Source organism: Microcaecilia unicolor, chromosome 1 (assembly GCF_901765095.1).
Source record: "Microcaecilia unicolor chromosome 1, aMicUni1.1, whole genome shotgun sequence".
Taxonomy (NCBI): Eukaryota; Metazoa; Chordata; class Amphibia; order Gymnophiona; family Siphonopidae; genus Microcaecilia; species Microcaecilia unicolor.
In genome coordinates this window covers 601,264,163-601,285,678 of record NC_044031.1, presented here as the reverse complement: position 1 = coordinate 601,285,678, position 21,516 = coordinate 601,264,163, and the positions used below count along the sequence as shown (strand labels likewise).

Sequence of the window (21,516 nt, the reverse complement as noted above, 5' to 3'; positions counted from 1 at the left end):
TAGGGATCGATAGGGTGATTTAACAGCCAGAAACGGCTCCTGGACAGTTAAATTGTCTGTTTGGGGCTAACCATTCATTGTCAGCGGCACTTAACTGGTTAATACCACTGAAAATGACTGGTTAACCCCAAACTGCCGATATTCATCACTTAACCAGTCAGGTTAACCACATAAAAGGCTGTCCTATCTTTATGCAGTAATCCATAACTGGTTAAGGGGCCCTTTTACAAAGCGGTGGTAAGCCCGAAATGGGCTTACCACACACTAATCTGGAACTACCTCCGGCCCAATGTGGGTGCCGGGGTTAGTTCCAGCCCCAGCACGCACCATTTGCCGCACTAGGGAAAATAGCTGGCTATTTTCTATAGCGGCACTAACCCGGCGGTAGCCAGGCAGCACTGCGTGCTACTCAGTTACTGCTGGATTAGCGTGGGAGCCCTTACCGCCATCTGAATGGGTGGTTAAGTGCTCCCCCTCTCATAGCTGCATGGTGAGTGCAATCTTACTTCATGGCCATGGCTGCTATTTTCACAAATAGAAAATATCCCACAAACAAAATAGGGATGAAAGTAAAACTAGTAGAACTATAAATAAAGTGAGGAAAATAGTGGCTCTCAGTTATCTAAGCTATGACGCATCCAGCGTCTAAAGCTTACAAAGGCAACAAGATCTCTGAGCACACTTATTTATGCTCTGTCATTTGATGCCCAGATGCATCCTTGGGCTCACCATGTCCGTATGTGTGCTAGTATGCGTGCTAGTACATAGTCAATGAATAAACACCCGAACCATAAAAGAAAGTGTCCCCAAAGGTCTTTCAATAATATTAGAACAAATGAGTTTTCATTTGGAGAGTTTTGCCTACAAATTTTTTGAACTTTCAAATAAGTGATTTTGTTCTAATATTATTGAAAGACCTTTGGGGACACTTTCTTTTATGGCTGGGATGCTTTTTCATTGCAACATGTTGCAGCTTGGGTCTGAGTGGGCTTTGAGAGAGTTTCCAGTGCACCGAGTTGCTGCTTCTGTCTGTGGGGCTTGTCCCTTGCCTTGTGCTCTGTGTGGGTTTCCAGCGCTGTCCTGTGCTGTGTGTGTGTGTGTGTGTGTGATCCTAAGCCTGGATGAGGAGTTCTGATCTGTGGCCTGTCTTGTCCGGCCTTGTTTCATTTGTTGTGTCTTTGACACCCTTGTATTTGGGTTGTATGCCCGCCTGGTTTCTGTACTCCTGTGCTGCAGTCCATGTCCTACACGTTCTTTTTTCCTTTCATGCTTGCTGTTTGGTTTCAAGTTCGGCCTTGTGACCCAAGAGAGTGAACTCTGTTACGCATGGGTTCCAGTTCAGGCTTGCGGCCCATTGAAGTGTCTTGCTTTTTCCTTCTGTTCCTTGTGTTCTGGTCCGGGCGTGTTGGGTTTTGCTGCTTTTTAACAAGCCAATCAGCATTGTTAACAGCACTTAACAAGCAAAAATGAGAACTAATTGGCAATAATTAGAATTTACACGCAAAACTCCCTAAGTGCATTCTATTACACACTGTGACAAAATTTTAATGCACAGGCATAAAGGTGTGTGGTTATGGGCGGCGAAACTGGCATTTTGTGGGTGTTCCAAAATTTACACGCATTGTTTTAGAATATGGCCCTCTGTGTCTAAATCTACATGCTTGGATTTATGCCACATTTTCACTGGTGCAAATGGATGCGCATAGTTTTAGGCGCTAGTATATCGACTAAGCGTATTCTATATACTGCACCTAAATCTAGGCTCCTCTTATAGAATACGCTTAGACAGAAATGTTTTTTGTATGTTTTTTTTTTTTTTTTACATGCCATATATAGAATCCCTCCAAGTGACCAGGTTTACTGCATAAATGGGACCACATAAAAGTCTATCCTATTTTCATTTGGTAACCCATGGGCATTTAAGGGCTGAATATTAGCTTAAGAGGCTATCAGGCTTATTTTCGAACGAGAAGGGCGCCCATCTTCCGACACAAATCGGGAGATGGGCGTCCTTCTCCCAGGGTCCCCCAAATTGGCATAATTGAAAGCCGATTTTGGGCGTCCTCAAACTGCTTTCCATCACGGGGACAACTGAAGTTCCCGGGGGCGTGTCGGAAGCATAGGGAAGGCGGGACTGGGGTGTGCTTAACACATGGGCGTCCTCAGCCGATAATGGAAAAAAGAAGGATGTCCCTGACGAGCACTTGGATGACTTTACTTGGTCCATTTTTTCTTGCGACCAAGCCTCAAAAAGGTGCCTGAACTGACCAGATGACCACCGTAGGGAATCGGGGATGACCTCCCCTTACTCCCCCAGTTGTCACTAACCCCCTCCCACCCTAAAAAAACCCTTTAAAAATATTTTTTGCCAGCCTCTATGCCAGCCTCAGATGTTATATTCAGGTCCATTAGAGTAGCATACAGATCCCTGGAGTAGTCTAGTGGTGGATGCAGTGCACTCTAGACAGGACCCAAACCCATACTTCCTCTTACCTGTTACACTTGTGGTAGAAACTGTGAGCCCTCCAAAACTCACCAGAAATCCACCGTATCTATATAGAGGTGCCATTCACCCATATCATATTCAGCCCAGAACACAGCAGCAAGACTCATATTTGGAAAACCAAAATACGAAAGTGCAAAACCCCTACGAGAAAAACTACACTGTTTACCACTCAAAGAACGCATCATGTTCAAAGTATGTACCTTAGTACATAAAATCATCCACGGCGAAGCCCCAGCTTACATGTCTGACCTGATTGACCTACCACCCAGGAATGCCAAAAGATCATCTCGCACATTCCTCAATCTTCACTTCCCAAATTGCAAAGACCTAAAATATAAACTAATGCATGCATCAACCTTTTCCTACATGAGTACGCAATTCTGGAACGCATTGCCACGTAACCTAAAAGCGACCTATGAACTGACCAACTTCCGAAAACTCCTGAAGACACATCTTTTCGACAAGACATACCACAATGACTAAAACATATGAAAAACCCACATATATTTAGTAAGCATTGTTAACATGCCCCTTATCATATCTTCATCATACTTTCCATTACCCAATATACTTCTGTAACACTAATATTAACTCTCCTCTCATTTCCACTTTCTACTATATACTGTAAGCCACATTGAGCCTGCAAAGAGGTGGGATAATGTGGGATACAAATGCAATAAAAAAATTTAAATAAAATATGGGCTATTGTAGTGGTGTACAGTTGGGGGTAGTGTTTTTGGATGGGTTTCAGGGGGCTCAACAGACAAGATAAGAGAGCAATGGTGAGATGTTACCTGGGAGCATTTATTTCAAGTCCATTCCAATGTCTCCTAGGGTGCCCCATTTCTCTCCTTTGATGTCTAATAAGAATGCTGGCTTCTCCTATATCCCAATGGCTTGATTTGGTGTGTTTTTCATTTGGACATTTTTTTTCCAAAAATGGACCAAATAGATAAACATACAGAGCATAAAAACATCTAGCAAATAGCGATTAAAATTTTTCTGTTTTGAAAATGGCTATATTGCCTACTTGAATTTTGGATGTTTTTAGCAAAACATCCAAAGTTGGATTTAGACGTCATATCGAAAATGCTCCTCTATGCCATACTTTGTATTGTTTGAATATTTTTATTGTTGTAATTGTCTATTGCTTATGTTTGACTTATTCTTGCTGTACGCTGCCTTGAGTGAATTCCTTCAAAAAGATGGTAAATAAATCCTAATAAATAATAAATAAACTTGAGGTGTCCCATTATAGAATTGTCCTCATAATTTCTGGCACTTTCTCCATTGAAGGTGCTGGGTGATGCTTTTTTTTTTCCTATGCTCAACTGGATGTAGAGGCAAGTATACATATATTCACCAATGTCCTACATATTTTACAAAAGGTTCCACATTCAGCAGAGCCTGTTGTAAAATACTGAGGAAAGTATGAATATCCCTCAACCTGGGCATTCAAATTCCTCCTTCAAGGTCGTATGCAAAATGGGGATCAGGAATAATAGTCTCAGGTATAGACAGAGCCATCAGTTAAGGTCAAGTCAAGGACATCTAGTGGAAATTCCAGCAGCATAAAGGATAAGGGTGAAGATGCAGGATGTTCTCCATGATGGCCCCCATTTATCTTGGATGCTTGATATACCATGTGGAGGGACATAATTGAAAGGGGCACCCAAGTTTTCCTGAGGACATCCTCGCAGGACGTCCTGGCGAAGGGCGGGGAAACTCGTATTATCGAAACAAGATGGGCGGCCAAAATGTAGGTCGACCTTAGAGATGGTCATCCTTAGAGATGGTCATCCCCGATTTTCGGCGATAATGGAAACCAAGGATGCCCATCTGAGAAACGACCAAATCCAAGCCATTTGGTCATGGGAGGAGCCAGCATTCATAGTGCATTGGTCCCCCTCACATGCCAGGACACCAACTGGGCACCCTAGGAGGCATTGTAGTGGACTTCAGAAATTGCTCCCAGATGCATAGCTCCCTTACTTTGTGTGCTGAGCCCCCTAACCCCCCCCCCCAAAAAAAAAAAACACCCACTCCCAACAACTGTACACCACTACCATAGCCCTAAGGGATGAAGGGGGTACAGTGGGTTTCTGGTGGGTTTTGGAGGGCTCACATTTACCACCACAAGTGTAACAGGTAGGGGGATTGGGCCTGGGTCCGCCTGCCTGAATTGCACTGCACCCACTAAAACTGCTCCAGGGACCTGCATACTGCTGTCATGGATCTGGGTATGACATTTGAGGCTGGCATAGAGGCTGGCAAAAAATATTTAAAATGTTTTTTTTTTAGGGCGGGAGGGGGTTGGTGACCACACAGGAGTAAGGGGAGGTCATCCCCCATTCCCTCTGGTGGTCATCTGGTCAGTTCGGGCACCTTTTTGAGGCTTGGTCATAACAAAAAATGGACCAAGTAAAGTCGTCCAAGTGCTCGTCAGGGATGCCCTTCTTTTTTCCCTTATCGGTCGAGGACGCCCATGTGTTAGGCATGCCTCAGTCCTGCTTTCGCTACGCTTCCGACATGCCCCTGTGAACTTGGGTCGTCCCCGCGACGGAAAGCAGTTGAGGATGCCCAAAATCGGCTTTCGATTATGTCGATTTGGGCGACCCTGGGAGAAGGATGCCCATCTCCCGATTTGTGTCGAAAGATGGGCGCCCTTCTCTTTCGAAAATAAGCCTGCAAGTGTCTCAAAAGGCCAACTAGGTGGTTTGGTGGAATTAATGACCTAGAGATTTAAAGATGGAATCCGATGTAAGATGATATAGAAAATCACTGAAAGCTCAGCTATTCCCAGTTTAAAGTGTGGGATTTGGAAAATTAGCATACATTTAGACGGACCTACTGATTTATTAAGGGATGACTGCTATTATTTTAGAAGTCTGTTTGTTAATTTGATATTATGTTGTTTGGTTATAAAATGAATATTTGTATTATAAGCCACAGTGAACAGTTGTTAGTAATGACAGTATATAAATTTTAAAGATTTCCTTATTCAAATTTTTGCTTGCACATGAATGCATGCATACACTTCTGTTACTGCATATGTACTGGTGCCCCTCAGGATGGGACATTTTAAGTCAGTCCACCGCTGTTCTTGATCATATGTGCTTATGTTCTCTTGAATCTCAGCATCCCTGTGTAAAATTTATCTGGACAAATGTAATCATGTTGGTATTCTTTCTCCATGCAATTAATTTGTATGCAGTTGTCCATAATACTCCAAAACAATGGTCTTCTTTTTTCTTTTTGTTCTTTCTGCAGGTTATGGACATGCTGCTCCAGGGACCGATGCGGGAAAGGCTTTCTGCATGTTCTATGCAGTTCTGGGAATCCCCCTAACCCTGGTCATGTTCCAGAGCTTGGGTGAGCGCATGAACACCTTCGTCAAGTACCTGTTGAAGCGCATCAAGAAGTGTTGTGGGATGAGGAGCACAGAGGTGTCCATGGAAAACATGGTCACAGTGGGCTTCTTCTCCTGTATGGGCACCCTCTGCATTGGAGCTGCAGCTTTTTCCCACTATGAGGAGTGGAGCTTTTTCCAAGCTTATTATTACTGCTTTATAACATTGACTACAATAGGGTTTGGGGACTACGTGGCACTGCAGAAAAATAGGGCCTTGCAAAAGAAGCCATTGTACGTGGCTTTTAGCTTTATGTACATTCTGGTGGGATTGACAGTCATCGGGGCATTTCTCAATCTGGTAGTTCTCAGGTTCTTGACCATGAACAGTGAGGATGAGAGAAGAGATGCGGAGGAGAGAGCATCCTTGGCAGGGAATCGCAACAGTATGATTATCCATATCCAGGAAGATTCTCAGCATGGGCGGCCGCGGTACAAGGCAGAAGTAACGGACCTCCAGTCGGTGTGTTCTTGCATGTGTTACAGGTCCCAGGAGTACACCAGCCGGGTGGTCTCCCACCAAAATTCCTTTAGCTCCAAGCTGAACCCTCAGTACTTTCACTCCATCTCTTACAAGATCGAGGAGATCTCACCAAGCACATTAAAGAACAGCCTTTTCCCCTCCCCGGTTAGCTCCATCTCACCTGGGTTGCACAGCTTTACAGATTGCCACAGGTTGATGAGAAGGCGAAAGTCAATTTAAAGCCTTTTGGTTTGACTTATTTTTTAAATGTTGTTTTGGGGAAAGCGGAAAGGGGAGCAATCTCTTTGAGATTTTATTACCTTAATTGAGATGGAGTGAGGCAAAAGAAAAAAAAAATATATATATATTGTAAGCCTGCCCTCCTCTGAGACTCCAAACTGAGCATGAAGCATGGATCATTACTGCTCCAGCAGAGTATGCCTTACATTACCCCATCAGTTGAGTTAAGAGGATTTTCTGGTGAAGTGAGATGAAAAGACGTGGGTATCAAAAATCCAAAGTTGCACATGTGCTGAGGGCATTAATTATGCCACTGCCACTTTTGGCCTACAAAGCTTTTCTTTTATTTTCTCTTAGTTACTTTTATTTTTTTATTTTAAAGAGCAGGTCAAGAAATTGTATTATGCGTGTGTGAGTGTGTGCCTGCGTATGTGTATGCAGTCCCTATAGCTAGTGCCATGTGGCAAATCTAAGCCAGCCATTGTTTTTTTCCTTAAGGCAACTACATAATGGCCTGCTTTTAACGTTTATATTGCTTCCAAAGAAAAAATAATTCAAAATTTATGTTTATATTATTATGATTACTATTACGTTGCTAGATCTAGCATGTGCATTAGCAGTCACTATACCAGGGGTGTCATAATACACATTTTTTTAAATGCTAGATTCTAGATTGTATAAAATAATGCTAATACTAATAAAAAAAGAAACAGGAAAACACTGGATTTTTTTTTTTTTTAGCTTGCCAGCTCAAAAAACAAACAAACAAACACAAAAACAAACAAAAATAAAGCATGCACTTTGTATACTGGTATGCATTATAAACACACACACAGACACACACACACACTAGCAATTGAATTATTAATCAACAGCAAATAATCTTTTTGACCTTATTCTTCACATTCTTTTCTTTTCCCTATTAAGATCTCAACAATTTTCCCTGCCGCTGGGAATCCTATCTGGCAAAGTGGAAAACTGTTGAAACTCAAAGGAACCGATCCGGACTGCACACTGATTAGGCATGGTGGGGGTGAGGGGGCATATTTTCTGGTAAACTCCATACTCAGTCCATCTGACAGGCCGAATTGGTCATTCCTCCTTCTATGCAGACTGTGTGCAAAGGTTTGAATTGATCCTTAAGTGTTTGTTATTATTTTGTTTATATTTATGAAATATGTATTTTTGTTTTGTATTTACCTGCATGGATAGGAATTCTATTTTTGGAATGCTTTGGTAATGATGGGTATACATTGACAGATATATGCTTCTTTCAATAAATAATGCTGGGGCATGTATATCTATCTCTCTATATACACACATATATAGACAGATATATATATATATATATATATATATATATATATATATATATATATATATATATATATATATATATATATATAACCTCAAATTGCTTTTAATTTGCAAATAATGGAAAGCCTTCTGTTGGTCTCAGGAAGAGTTCATGGGACAGTATCCTCTATTGACCTACAGGGAGAGCTAAAATAGTAAGTATCATGCCTGACTTGCAAAACCTTTCTGTATAAACACAGCAGAACAGCAAACCCCTGGTACAAGTGACCCATTGCCAATATACAATCTTAGAGCATGCTGAGTCAAAGGATGAGATGCAAAACCTTGTAGCATTCCATTTTACATAATAAGGCCTACCACTTGCTATAACTGTATGAAGCAGGTGCACAAGCATCAAGAATCTTTTTGCATCATTGTAAGAGTTGCTGCTATCACTGAGTTGTGGGATGAACGCAAATTGAGAATTACAGTAAAGAGGCAGCAACAGTTGTGTTAGTTTGTGGATAATGGATGTTGGTAGAACTCTTGACTAGTCCTTATGAAGGAGTAGCCATAACTTAGTTGTCCTCACAAACCTTTGCCCCCTCTTGTTTTAGGTTGTCTTTACATTTGTCTGTTGACAACATGCCTCAGCATCATTGGGAGCAGACTGAGTGAGCTTTTTACTCCACCCAAGTAGGTGGGACTTCCTGTAGTTATGTTTTCTTTAAGAAATTATGGCTACCAATCCCAGAATGCTACATGATGAAAGTACAAAATTAAATAGAGGACTTAATTCAGCCTGTCAATTTGGAATCATCTCCCACATTTAGGGGTAATTCTATAACGAAGGCGCTAAGATTTATATAACAAATAAGTATGTAAATGGCTAGATAGATACTAACATTTTTACTAGCTCTGTGGCTGGTGTAAGTGCTTGTATCTAACTGCATATGTGGGTATTTGACCTGTTATGCCAGTATTCTACAAAAGAAATTAGCTGCCTACTTTTCTTTGTACTCGTAGACCGGGGCGGACTGGCAGTGATCTGTGCCTCAGGAAATAAGGGTCATGGGTCCCTAACCACCTATCAAAAGTGATTAAACTCAATGGAGGCTAGTAGAGAATGGACCCCCTACTGCTGTGGGCCCTCAGGCGCTGCCCTATTGTCCCAATGGTCAGTCCATTCCTGCCCATAGAACAGGCTCTCCATAGATGCCTAAATATAGGTGCCCTTTTATAGAATTGCCCTCATATCCCCTGATTTTATACAGGTCACCCACAGTCAGGTGCTCAAATTTGGGCACAGAGTTCAGATGTGAATGTAAACTAATTACATTACATCATATCTTATATTCCACTGTTAGCCTTCTGGTTCTCTATAGATTACAGCAAAAGGAAGCCAGACATTATTCAGGAAGTTACAAAGGAGAGAATTATGGTCAGAAATCAAACATTATCCAGGAAATTACAATAAAAAGAGTTATCATCAGAGAGCCTAGGCTACCTAAACCCTTTAGATAATAATATAAACTGGAAAATAATACTAATGCTAAACAACAAAAGTAGCTTCTTTAAAGGTATCATCCTAATTCAGAACTAATTTCCTGAATAAGTGCGTTTTAAGATTATTTCTAGAATGCATATCATTTTCAGCCGATAATAACAAGACAAGAAATGCTTTATCTCATCTTGTTGCTTGAAATGAAAGTAAAAGATCAACCAACCTAAACCTCTTTTTATTTTTCAGTGAAGGATACGCAAATAGATTAGAATTCCTAATTAGTCTAGATGGTACCTTGATTGTAAAATGGTCAGATTAGTATGGAGGCGCAATTCCAAAAATAGTTTTGGAAATGAAACAGAGAAGTTTGAAGATAACTCTCACTTATATTGGCATATATTGGTAACCAATGGATCTTTTGGTACTAAGATGATAAACTATCCCCTTTCTTTAAAGAATACATCGGACGTAAAGCAGTGTTTTGTATAGTCTGTAGCTTTTTAAAATATTTGCTTAGAACAGCCCAGATAAATGATGTTGCAATAATCTAAAAGACTCAGAACAAGGGACTGGACTAATAACTGAATATGTCCTTGATCAAAATATTTGCGCACCCATCAAAGATTGTGCATGACAAAAAGAAGCCTAGGTTAGAGTGTTAAATTGCGCTTTGCGCTTGAAATGATAATCTAGAATCCAGGAGTAAGCCTAGAATTCTAATAGTTGGAGAAAAAGTATAAGTTATCTGAATAATTATTACATCATAGTCTTCTTCTTTCAAAGGATTGCTAATAAGGAGAAGACTTGTTTTTTCTGCATTAAGTTTCAATTTGTGTGATTCCATCCAGTTTTGCAAAGTATTCATCACATCCTGTAATAAACTAGAGTGTAAAGAAACTGCGGTGTCAATAGGAATGAACACTGTTATGTCATCCGCTTAACTGTAAAAATGAACCCCAGGTATTCCAAACAATAACCTAGAGAACGCATGTAAACATTGAAAATATTAGGAACAAAGGGGTAACTCTGAGGGACACCACATGAATTGATCTATCTGTTTAACAGTTTGTCATCCATTTTTACTCTATATGAACGTTATGTAAGGAATCCCAGAAACCATTTATGAACCTGACCAACAATGCCCATGTTCTCCATAATGTGTAATAAAATGTTGTGATCCACTAAATCAAAGGCAATTGGGTGCTAACAACCAATTATTAGTCTTAATTGGCAATTGGCACTAATTTGCAGTTATGCACACATCTGCCTATGCGTTAGTCTATAATGCCCAAAGCGTCTCGTGCAGAACCCAAAAAGGGGTGTGGCCATGGAAAGTGCATGAAGGGCTCTCATGATGGAATGAGTGTGCTTTATTATGATCTGAAACGGGCTGTGTTTGGCGCATTTTCATGGCGGTTTGCTCCGCACCAGGAACTTATTCTCCCGTCTTCAGAGTAGACATTCACTGTGCGGAGCCACTGCTTCTTGTGCAACAACTTATGTACTGAGTGCTGCTAGGTTGAATTGATCACTGAGGCAGGCATTAGTTCATGCCGAAACACGGCCCATGTCGGGTCATAATAAAGCACACTTATTCCACTCTTCAGAGACCTTTGTGCTTTTTCTGGATTGCTTGTGTTGTGTACTCTGACTGTCTCCATTGTATGTTGCATGGGAGGGGCATGGGCAGCTCAGGGGCATTCCAAATATTTAATTGCTGTGTTATAAAATACTAGGGTTACATGCTCAACTTGCGCACCAGGATTTATACAAGGTATAGGTCCTTGTGTGAGTCATGGGATAGGCAGTAATGTTCTATTGTGGATTAGAAACTGGTTAAAAGAGAGTAGGGTTAAATGGTCAATATTCTCAATGGAGAAGGGTAGATGGGTTCCCCTGGGGTCTGTCCTGGGACCGTTAATTTTTAACATATTTATAAATGATGTAGAGATGGGAGTAACTAGTGAGGTAATTAAATTTGCTGATGATACAAAGTTATTCAAAGTTGTTAAATCGCAAGAAGATTGTGAAAAATTACAAGAGGACCTTATGAGACTGGGAGACTGGGCATCTAAATGGCAGATGACACTTGATATGAGCAATTGCAAAGTGATGCATGTGGGAAAGAGGAACCCGAACTATAGCTACGTGATGCAAGGTTCCCAATTAGGAGTCACCAACCAGGAAATGGATTTAGTTGTCATCATTGATGATACGTTGAAACCCTCTGGTCAGTGTGCGGTGGCGACGGCTAAGAAAGGAAATAGAATGTTAGGTATTATTAGGAAAGGAATGGAAAACAACATTATAATGCCTTTCCAGCTTATTTTCGAAAGAGAAAAACGCCTATAGTGCGACCTAAATCGGGAGATAGACGTTTGTCTCACAAAGGCGCCCAAATCAGTATAATCGAAAGCCGATTTTGGGCGTTTCGGAGGCGTGGTGGAGGCGGAACTGGGGCGTGGTTATCAGCCGAGGAGAGATGGGCGTCTTTAGCTGATAATCGAAAAAAAAGGCGTTTTTACCGTGATTTTGGGTCACTTTTTTTGGACCCTTTTTTTTCACAAACAAGTCTCAAAAAGTGCCCCAACTGCCCAGATGACCACTGGAGGGAATCGGGGATGACCTCCCCGGACTCCACCAGTGGTCACTAACCCCCTCCCACCAAAAAAAACCCCCACTTTAAAAACTTTTTTCCCAGCCTGTATGCCAGCCTCAAATGCCGTACCCACCTCCATGACAGCAGAATGTGTTCGATCCTGTCACAGCCTTTCCCTGGGTCAGATGTGGCTTTTGGATGCAGTACAGGGTCACATCAGCATTGCATTGTGGTGGGTGTAGGGTATTGGGCTCTGTGATTTCATTAGCTTGTGTTACAGTCTCACAATGTTGGTAGTTGGTAGGCTCTTCTCCCATGGTGCTTTTCCCCCTGCCTACTAGGTCAGAATGTGCCCTGTTGTGTTTCCTGTTGTAGTCCATGTGGTAGTGGCCATTTTTGTAAGCCAGTTTTAGTTCCCTTTCCTGTATTAGCCACGTTAGACAACTTAGTTCTTCTCTTGAATGTGGCTGAATGAGGGCATTCTGCCAGTTCTGACCTACTGCTCATCTCAGTACCAGGGAGACTCGTTGCCAGTGGGGCACAACCTCTGATCTGCAGTTAACTGTGAGTAAAGGCGGTTATTCCAATAAAGGACGTTTTCGTAGAGATTAGTCTTCAGGTGTCAACTGGTGTGCCAAGGTTATATAGCAGCAACCAGTCCTAGAGGCCTGCGTGTATGCAGGTTCCTGGAGCACTTTTAGTGGGTACCGCAGTGCATTTCAGCCAGGTGGCCCCAGGCCCATCCCCCCCCCCACCTGTAACACTTGTGCTGGTAAATGGGAGGACTCCAAAACCCACTGTACCCACATGTAGGTGCCCCCTTCACCCCTAAGAGCTGTGGTAGTGTTGTACATTTGTGGGTTTTGGGGGAGGGGGGTTGGGTGTTCAGCACCCTTGGTAAGGGAGCTATGCATGTGGGAGCTTTTTCTGAAGTCCACCGCACTGACGTAGGGTGCCCAGTTGGTGTCCTGGCATGTCAGGGGGGCGAGTGTACTACGAATCGTGGCCCCTCCCATGACCAAATGGCTCGGATTAGTACGTTTTTGAGCTGGGCGTTTTTAGTTTCCATTATCGCTAAAAAAAACAAATGCCCAGCTCAAAAACGTCCATTTTTTCGAAAATACGGTTTGGCCCGCCCCTTCACGGACCCGTTCTCGGAGATAAATGCCCATGGAGATAGGCATTTCCGTTCGATTATGCCCCTCCACGTATACCTCCATGTTGTGACCGCACCTCGAACATTGTGTGCAATTCTGGTCACCACATCTCAAAAAAGATATATTAGAATTAGAAAAGGTACAGAGAAGGGCGATGAAAATGATAAAGGGGATGGGATGACTTCCCTATGAGGAAAGGCTAAAGTGGCTAGGGCTCTTCAGCTTGGAGAAAAGACAGCTGTGGGGAGATATGATAGAGGTCTCTAAAATGAGTGCAGTGGAACGGGTAGACGTGAATCGCTTGTTTACTCTTTCCAAAAATACTAGGGCTAGAGGGTACACAATAAAGCTATAAAGTAGTAAATTTAAAACAAATCACTGAAAATATTTCTTAACTCAACATGCAATTAAACTCTGGAATTCGTTGCCAGAGAATGTAGTAAAAGCATTTAGCTTAGCAGAGTTTAAAAAAGGTTTGGATAGCTTCCTAAAAGAAAAGTCCATAAGCCATTATTAAAATGGACTTGGGGAAAATCCACTGCTTATTTATAGAATGGCGCTTAGTGATTATTTTTCATAGTGCCTAAATTTGAGCTCCATTAGTAGAATTTATCTCATAATGTTTCAAAACCAGTTTTGAAAAAAAATGTTTTCACAGAACTTTGAACCTAGTATGTATACAACTTTCTTATTACTTCTACTTAAACTTCAAAGTGGAGTGAAATTTGTGGAGAAACTTCCTACCCTGACAGAGACACTCCCAATTTGGTTTAGTGAATGCTAGAGTATTATGCATATCACATGTACAGGATTTCAGAATGACTTATCAGTAGGAATATATTCAGAGCCATCATTTACTCAGGCCTCAGGATTTATAGCTCTTTTCCTCTGATTCTTTCATCCCAGTCCGGGTCTACTTTACATACCTTTGTACCATGTTTACAACAGCAGCAGCAGCAGCTAGGTATGAGATTTTGGAGCCCAGTGGCCAATGTTGATTTTGCCTTGTGTTGCAGCAGTTCAGACATTACCATGACAGACTTTTTTGCTGGGGAACATTAACTTAACTCCCTCCAGAGCCCACAGCTAATACACCTTTCATGCAGCCAGAAAGTATCACTGTTGAATGATGCTGGCATCCTCCTGCACTCTGAGGCCTATGGGCAGTGCCTCTGTTGAGCTTCTCACTCCTGTCTGTCTAGGAAGAGGATCAGGATTTTGCCACTGAACCCTGGCCTTGGGTCTTCTGCTTTAGGCATGTGCTAAAGCATGTATAACAGAGGAATCACAAAGAGGATACAATAGATGTAATCATTTATTTAATTACTGTATTTATATGGTGATCTGCCTTTCAGTAGTATGAATGCAACAGCATTTCCTAATGGAAATGGAGAGGAATAGAAAGCAAAGATTCAGGGCTTGGGTTGGCCAGTGTTAATAGACATGCCCTTAAGTTACTTCATAAGTGGGAGGAAGTTCCATAGAAAGGGAATGAAAAGAGAAGAGATAATTGAGTAAGATGAAGTCTATTTAGTACAGGAACACATAAGAAAGCAAAAGACATAGAAGCCTATCCACAAATGCATTTAGCATGTACCAAAAATAGCATGCTATGCACTAAGGGGGAAATTCTGTGGCTCTATTTAGGTGCCCTATTGCTGCGTAGTGAAAGCCTATTCTATAATGGTGTCTGAGTGCCCAGAGAGTAACCCGTTATCGACACTATACATTGACGCAACAGCAGTTATATCAGTCATAGCAATGGCATAACTGCGGGCACCTAATTGAGGCAGGGAGGCACATAACTTACAGTATTCTCTAAGATATGCATGTTTTCCTTGCGTTTATTCTCTATGGGGCCCTTTTACCAAGCTGCGGTAAAAAAAGGCCCTGTGCTAGCGGCAGAGGCCATTTTTGCTACACGCTAAGGGCCTTTTTACTGCATTGGGTAAAAAGGCCAGAAATAAGACATGACCATGCGGTAAGTTTGCTCTTACTATGTGGCCATGCGGGGGGGGGGGGGGCGCACTTACCACCACGCCTTGAGATTGCGGCAAGGGCTCCTGTGCTAACCTGATTACTGTCGGGTTAGTACAATGCGAAAAAATACAGGACTATTTTCCCTAGAATGGGAAATGGCGCATGCCAGGGCTGGAGCTACCACCGGTGCCCACATTGGGCCGGCGGTGGCTCTAGATTAGCGTGTGGTAAGCCTGTGTTGGGCTTACCACTGCTTTGTAAAAAGGTCGCTCATGTTACTTCTGTGCGCCCTGCTGGCACTTTTGAGAGTAAGTGTACGTTAGTGCATTTATGTATGCAAAAAGCATGCAGATTCAGGTGCCCAGTTGTAGAATTGAATTTCGTGGCTCTAGCCTTCATGTTAAACCAGGGTCAGAAGCCATTATTGTGTAACCACTAAAATTAGTTCCTACATACATTCTATTAGGTTTTAGGGGTACATTTTGGATAATATTTATTTATTTATTTATTTATTATTAAGACTTGCTATACCACTGTTTCTAGCCAGTAGTTCACAGCGGTTTACAATAAAAAGTAATAACATAGAACATGTAGAAAAAGAACTACATTGGTTGACAGGAAAGAAAAGACAATCACACATTCAAAAGGAACAACAAAAACGAGACAAATATAGATCAAAAGACGACAGGAACTAGGTCTTAGGTCTTTAGTCACAGTGAGAGAGCCGAGAGCAACGTCATATTAAGCAGAGAGGAAGGCTTGTTGGAAAAGCCAGGACTTAAAATCTTCAGGGATGCTTTGGCTGTAATGGGAGTTCCAAAGGGCTGGTGCTGCAAAGAAAAATGCCTGTTGTCTGGTTGATTCTAGGGTGACTTGTTTTGGGTTTGGGAGAACGAGATATTGATTGTTAAGAGAACGGAGTGTGTGAGGGGGGCGATAAGGGATAGTGAGGGATGAGAGTTAAAGTGGTAGGCCACTACGGAAGGCTTTGAAAGCAAGAACTTTAAAGCTAATACGTTGTTCTACAGGAATCCAATGATGAGATTTAAGGAGTGGAGAGATATGGTCGGTACGATGGGCATTACAGAGGAGTCTCATGGTAGTGTTTTGTAAGGTTTTAATCTTTTAAAATGAGAAACAATTACAGCCCAGGGAGACCACATTACAATAGTTCAGCTTGGAGGTGAATAAGAAAAGGATACTGTTTATCTCTATTTAGTGCGATGTTAGTACAGTCTAAAGTTTAACACTTTTCATGGAATGGGTGTTAATGTTTTATTAGATATGATGTTAAAAGGGCTCAGCCAGCAGCCACTGTGGCTAAAGGATGAAAAACATGTACAAGACACAACACTGTATAAATCTACCTCAAGGCCCTTGATTTGGAACACATATTCCCACGCTTCTATTTTGAGAAGGAAAATACACCCTCACATATTTTTTCTAGACTGCAATTTCCTGCACAAAACTACATTTTTTATATACACCACAAATAATTAAGTCAGGATAACTGCTCTTCAGTTGTTGTACATTCCACAGGGAAAAAAGCATGGAGGTTTTACTGTCTCTAATAATTGCAAGAGGTCATATAAAATGATAGAAGTGAGGTGTTCATCGCTGTTACTAATGTGGTCAGTCCATTGAAAGAACATTCAAACACTTGTCTTGGAGCAGTGTAGTTAGGTCTTATTAATGATCCAAATAGCAAAAGAAAGCACAGTCTTCAAAATCGGGACAGAATTCCTTTAATCTGCATCAGGGGTCGTAAAAGTTGTAGTATCTAAATGCTCAGTAGCGAAACGTGTTGCTTCGCATAAAGGGACTGCCTTTTACTCTAATACATGTGCAAAGGAGCAAGTTTCACTACTGCAAATAAAATTAGTACATAAGACCTCAAGGTAACAAAGTTCAATTAAAATAAACTGCCTTCCAGAGACCTGATTCAATCAAAAAACGAATCCCTCTCATTTGCAATTACTCTCCCACCCAAATGATATCTAGATACATGAATTCCACTCCTCCCTCCTTATCACCAAAACATTCCCAAAAGTTCCCAGTGCAGAGAAGGCAGGAAGACACAGCCTTAACTTCCTCTATCCTGTGGTCCAGTATTATTGTGATACCACCTACCTTGAAATTTGTCCTACACCTCTTTTTATTCAATTATTATTGAGGGTAAGATTGAGGACATAATCTCCCTCTACTAGTAAAAACTGCTAGGACCCGGATCAGCACAACAGCTGGTTGCTACCGCCCCTAGATAGAGGCAAAATTGAAAGCATTACAAGCTTATTTTAAGTTTTGCTTCTACTCAGGGAATTGCAGTAAATAATGTGCTAATGAGGTCATTAGCCAGCTATGCACCTGCTTAGCATATGCTGGTGTGTTAACATTTAATGCATCAACATTAGCTAAATGGCACAGCAAATCAGAGGCTTTAATACGTAGCAGGTTAATTATTGCACGTGAAAGCACGCTTGTTAATTTTAACACACTTTTATTACACCAGCTCACTATCTCCCTAGTTTAGTAATTTTCTGCTTTTGGTGTCTTCACTACCTAACACTAACAGAAACTGAATTATAGCATTAATGAGGGAAACATTTTCAGTGAGGTTTGGAACTTCTCGACTGTAGCCGAAAGTTGTGCACTTGCAGTATGATTATGATAATAATTATGACATGCACCTTTCCTTCCAAATCAAACCCCCAGTTACTTTGTGGTTGGAATGCTTCAAACACATTTCATACTGTGGTCTAACAGCCATGTTGGCTGCCTGATAACTCTCAAACACGACAGGGATTACGAAGCTTTAACATTTTTAATGTTCCTACTAATATTCCATCACAGTTGGACAACCTGAGGCACATGGGATTTGGATTTAGCTCATCCTTTTTTCAGTACTAGCTCAAGGTGAGGTACATTCAGGAATACTAGATACTTCCCTGTCCCTGACGGGGTTACAATTTAAGTTTTTATCTAGGCAACAGAGGGGGCGAGTGACTTGCCCAAGATCACAAAAAGTTGTAATATGATTTGAAAGCTGGCTTTTGCTCTAACCATTAGGTTATTCCTCCACAAGGAGATAAATGGGCTGATTAGCAAAGGGTGTTAACTTGCGTTGTATACTGAAACACTTGTGCTATAATTGAATAAACCCTATTAGAAATACCATATAGTAACATAGTAGATGATGGCAGAGAAAGACCTGTATGGTCCATCCAGTCTGCCCAACAAGAGAAACTCATATGTGCTACTTTATGTGTATACCTGACCTTGATTTACATCTGTCATTTTCAGGGCACAGACCATGAAGGTTATTGTAATATTAGTGAATCATCCCCAAAGTGACTTGCCTAAGAACACATAAAGACTCAGTGAGAGCTTCAGTGCTCACCACTTAAAAGACAGAGACCCTCATGGATAGGAAACTTTGTCTCTCCCTTCCTGTGCCTGAGGTCTCACTCCTTGCCAAACCAAATGTACAGCTGCATATATCTCATTACAGGGAAGCTAATGTTTCTTTTTCTTTCATGTATCTATTTACCTTTTCTTTCTATTGGGTTTCAAGTAGCACTGATTATGTCCATATCGCTAGATGGAATAAACTGTCATGCATTGTAGCTGAGGATGCCATAAATAGGATGAATGAAGTTCATTGGGAACCTGAGCATAGAAGCAAACAAAATATCAATCTAAATTCCCAAAATAAATCACAAATCCTAATAAAAATGTTAACGGAGCATCAAATGTGGAGATGGTGGCTGTATGAAACATACACAGCACGTATTCCATACAATATCAGCATTAGTCCATAAATGCTAGTAGTGTTGCAAAACTCCCTTTCAGTGCACATCAAAAATCTATATATATAAGTATAATTTCATTTATCTCAAATCAAAATTGTTCTGTTCTTCTTTGATGCTATGAGACATCTGACATGATAGCATGTTTCATCCTCTGAGTCAGGGAACTCACAGCAAACACATCCGTACACATTCAAAGCTGATATTGTATTTGTGGTATCTTTAGGGGGTTTTGCTTGTTTATTTTGAAAGGGAAGCCAACAAAGGCATAACAATCCCATGAGATATTGTGTTATCAAACGGGTTTGTTGCTACAGGATAAGGAAAGGTGGTGCCATTTCCCTACCATACAGAACAGTTAATAGAAATATTCACATAAGGCCCAAGCCTAACCTTAATTTGTTGTTTGCAAGACTTTCAGAATCGGACTGGCTGGGACTGTGCTTCAGTGGTTCGCTTCCTTTCTGTTCTGATAGGCACTTCATTTTCCTCTACTTTTAAATTATCATGTGGTGTTTCTCAGGGGCCTGTGTTTTCCCCACTACTCTAATATCTTCCTTAGTCCCTTAGATACCACCATACAGTGCTTTCTTCTATGAAGTTTTCATTTTATTAATTGCCTACATGGACCCCTACAATCCCAGCTTATCACAGTACATTACATTGCATGTCTTATAGCCCGCCATTAGCTTCAAAGTTCAAGGCAGGTTACAAAATGAGTAACTGGAACATAATCCAGGAATTGCATAACATAACGTCTAAACAATCTATTAGTTCTAATTCAGAAAATAAAGTACAGTTTCTTCTTGTTTAGACAGGATATACTTTCCAATTAGAAAAGTTTTCAACGCTTTCCTAAATAAAAAAAACTTCCCTGGAGCAGTGTCTTAATGAGGCTGCAGCTTGCCTAATTTTTCACAGTCTTGCTCTCAACCCCTCTAAGGCAGTGGCATTCTGGTTTATGAGTCTTGCCCATCAATTGCACCTTTTTTGTTTGATTAGCCTATCATCTTAAATTAATTCTTTCAAGTATATAAGTGTCCTGATTGACCATCAGCTTTTCTTGTACCTCCATGTGTCTTCTCTTGCAAGGACTTTTTTTGTTAACACTTCAGACAGTTTCACTTGGTGAGATCCTGTCTAGATATGGCAGCCCATACCCTGATTCGTGTCACTTTGATCTCATAGCTAGACTACTGCAATATTGTCTATGCTGGAATCTGTTCTACCAAGATAAAACACCTACAGGTGGTTCAAAACATGGCTATCAAAAGTCTGTGCCATACTCGTATGATTATATCAAGCCCCTTCTAGTCAAACACCACTGTCTGCTAATGGATTCCGGGATTCATTTTGAGACTTTGATCTTGGTCTGCAAAGCTCTCCACAATGCCACCCCTTCTTATCTGTCCTCTGATTATTCCAAGAACCCCAACTTGAATCATTCATCTATACATGAGCATCGATTGTCATTACCCTTACCTGCATGTGCCAGGCTGCAGACTAGTAGCCATTCTGCTTTTTTCTTTTTGGCACCATTTTATGGAAAACATTGCCTCTTAGTCACTGGGCTAAGATGTCTTACAAGAAATTCTGGGAAGGCTTCAAAACCCATCTGTTTTCCCTTTCACTGCCTTTTAGCCACCTCCTGATTACAGCACTGTGGGTTTTACCTGTATCTCATTCTTCTTGAACTTTGTAGCTGACTTGTACTGCTTGGTTCTATATCTGTTCTGTTTTCCTCTCAATTGGATGGAGCTCTTTTCTTCCTTTGTCACAATATTTTAATTTTTCCAACTGCCTTGAGATTTTTTTTTGTTACATTTGTACCCCGCGCTATCCCACTCATGGCAGGCTCAATGCGGCTTACATGGGGCAATGGAGGGTTAAGTGACTTGCCCAGAGTCACAAGGAGCTGCCTGTGCCTGAAGTGGGAATCAAACTCAGTTCCTCAGTTCCCCAGGACCAAAGTCCACCACCCTAACCACTTTGGCAATGAAAGGCAGTATAGCAAATCACATTAAACAAAATATTTAGAAATTATACAGGATACTTTGCATAGCTGACCAGGAACGTTGGCTGATCTGAGTGTTTTCTGGATTAGGCCAGGGTTGAATTTTCCTTTAGGTGTAGTAGGCACATGCCTAGGGTTACCATATGGCTCCAGAAAAAGGAAGACAGATTAAGCCAGTCCGGATTTTACTTCCATTGCTTTCAATGGAAGTAAAATCCAAACTGGCTCAATCTATCCTCTGTTTTCTGGAGCCATATGGTAACCAGACACATGCCTAGACAGCCAGTGCCACAGGGCACTGTGAAGTTAAAAGTGGGTTGGCTAGTATATTTTAAAATTACAAACACATCTATGATTCTATTGAATGTGAATCTGTTGTAAGTTTGAGGTCCCTTGCTTAGACATTATGTTCACTTTTGAAGCAATTCCCTCTCCCTTCTTTCTGCTGCTGGGGTGGATTGAGAAGAAGGCGCTGAGGATCTTGACAGGAATTTTTAATAGTGTCATACCACATTTTTCTACTCAGTAAGACACTTAAATAA

General features: G+C 41.2%; 1 protein-coding gene across 1 annotated transcript in view; it reads left to right on the top strand.

Annotated features, from left to right (window-relative positions):
* The window catches only part of KCNK9 (potassium two pore domain channel subfamily K member 9), a 292,776-nt gene extending 286,130 nt beyond the window's left edge, over nt 1-6,646 (top strand). The window contains exon 2 of the mRNA XM_030190216.1: nt 5,777-6,646. Coding sequence (XP_030046076.1) covers nt 5,777-6,618 — 842 coding nt within the window. The 3' untranslated portion in view covers nt 6,619-6,646. The remainder of the gene's footprint in view (nt 1-5,776) is intronic.
* Nucleotides 6,647-21,516: the final 14,870 nt, after the last annotated feature.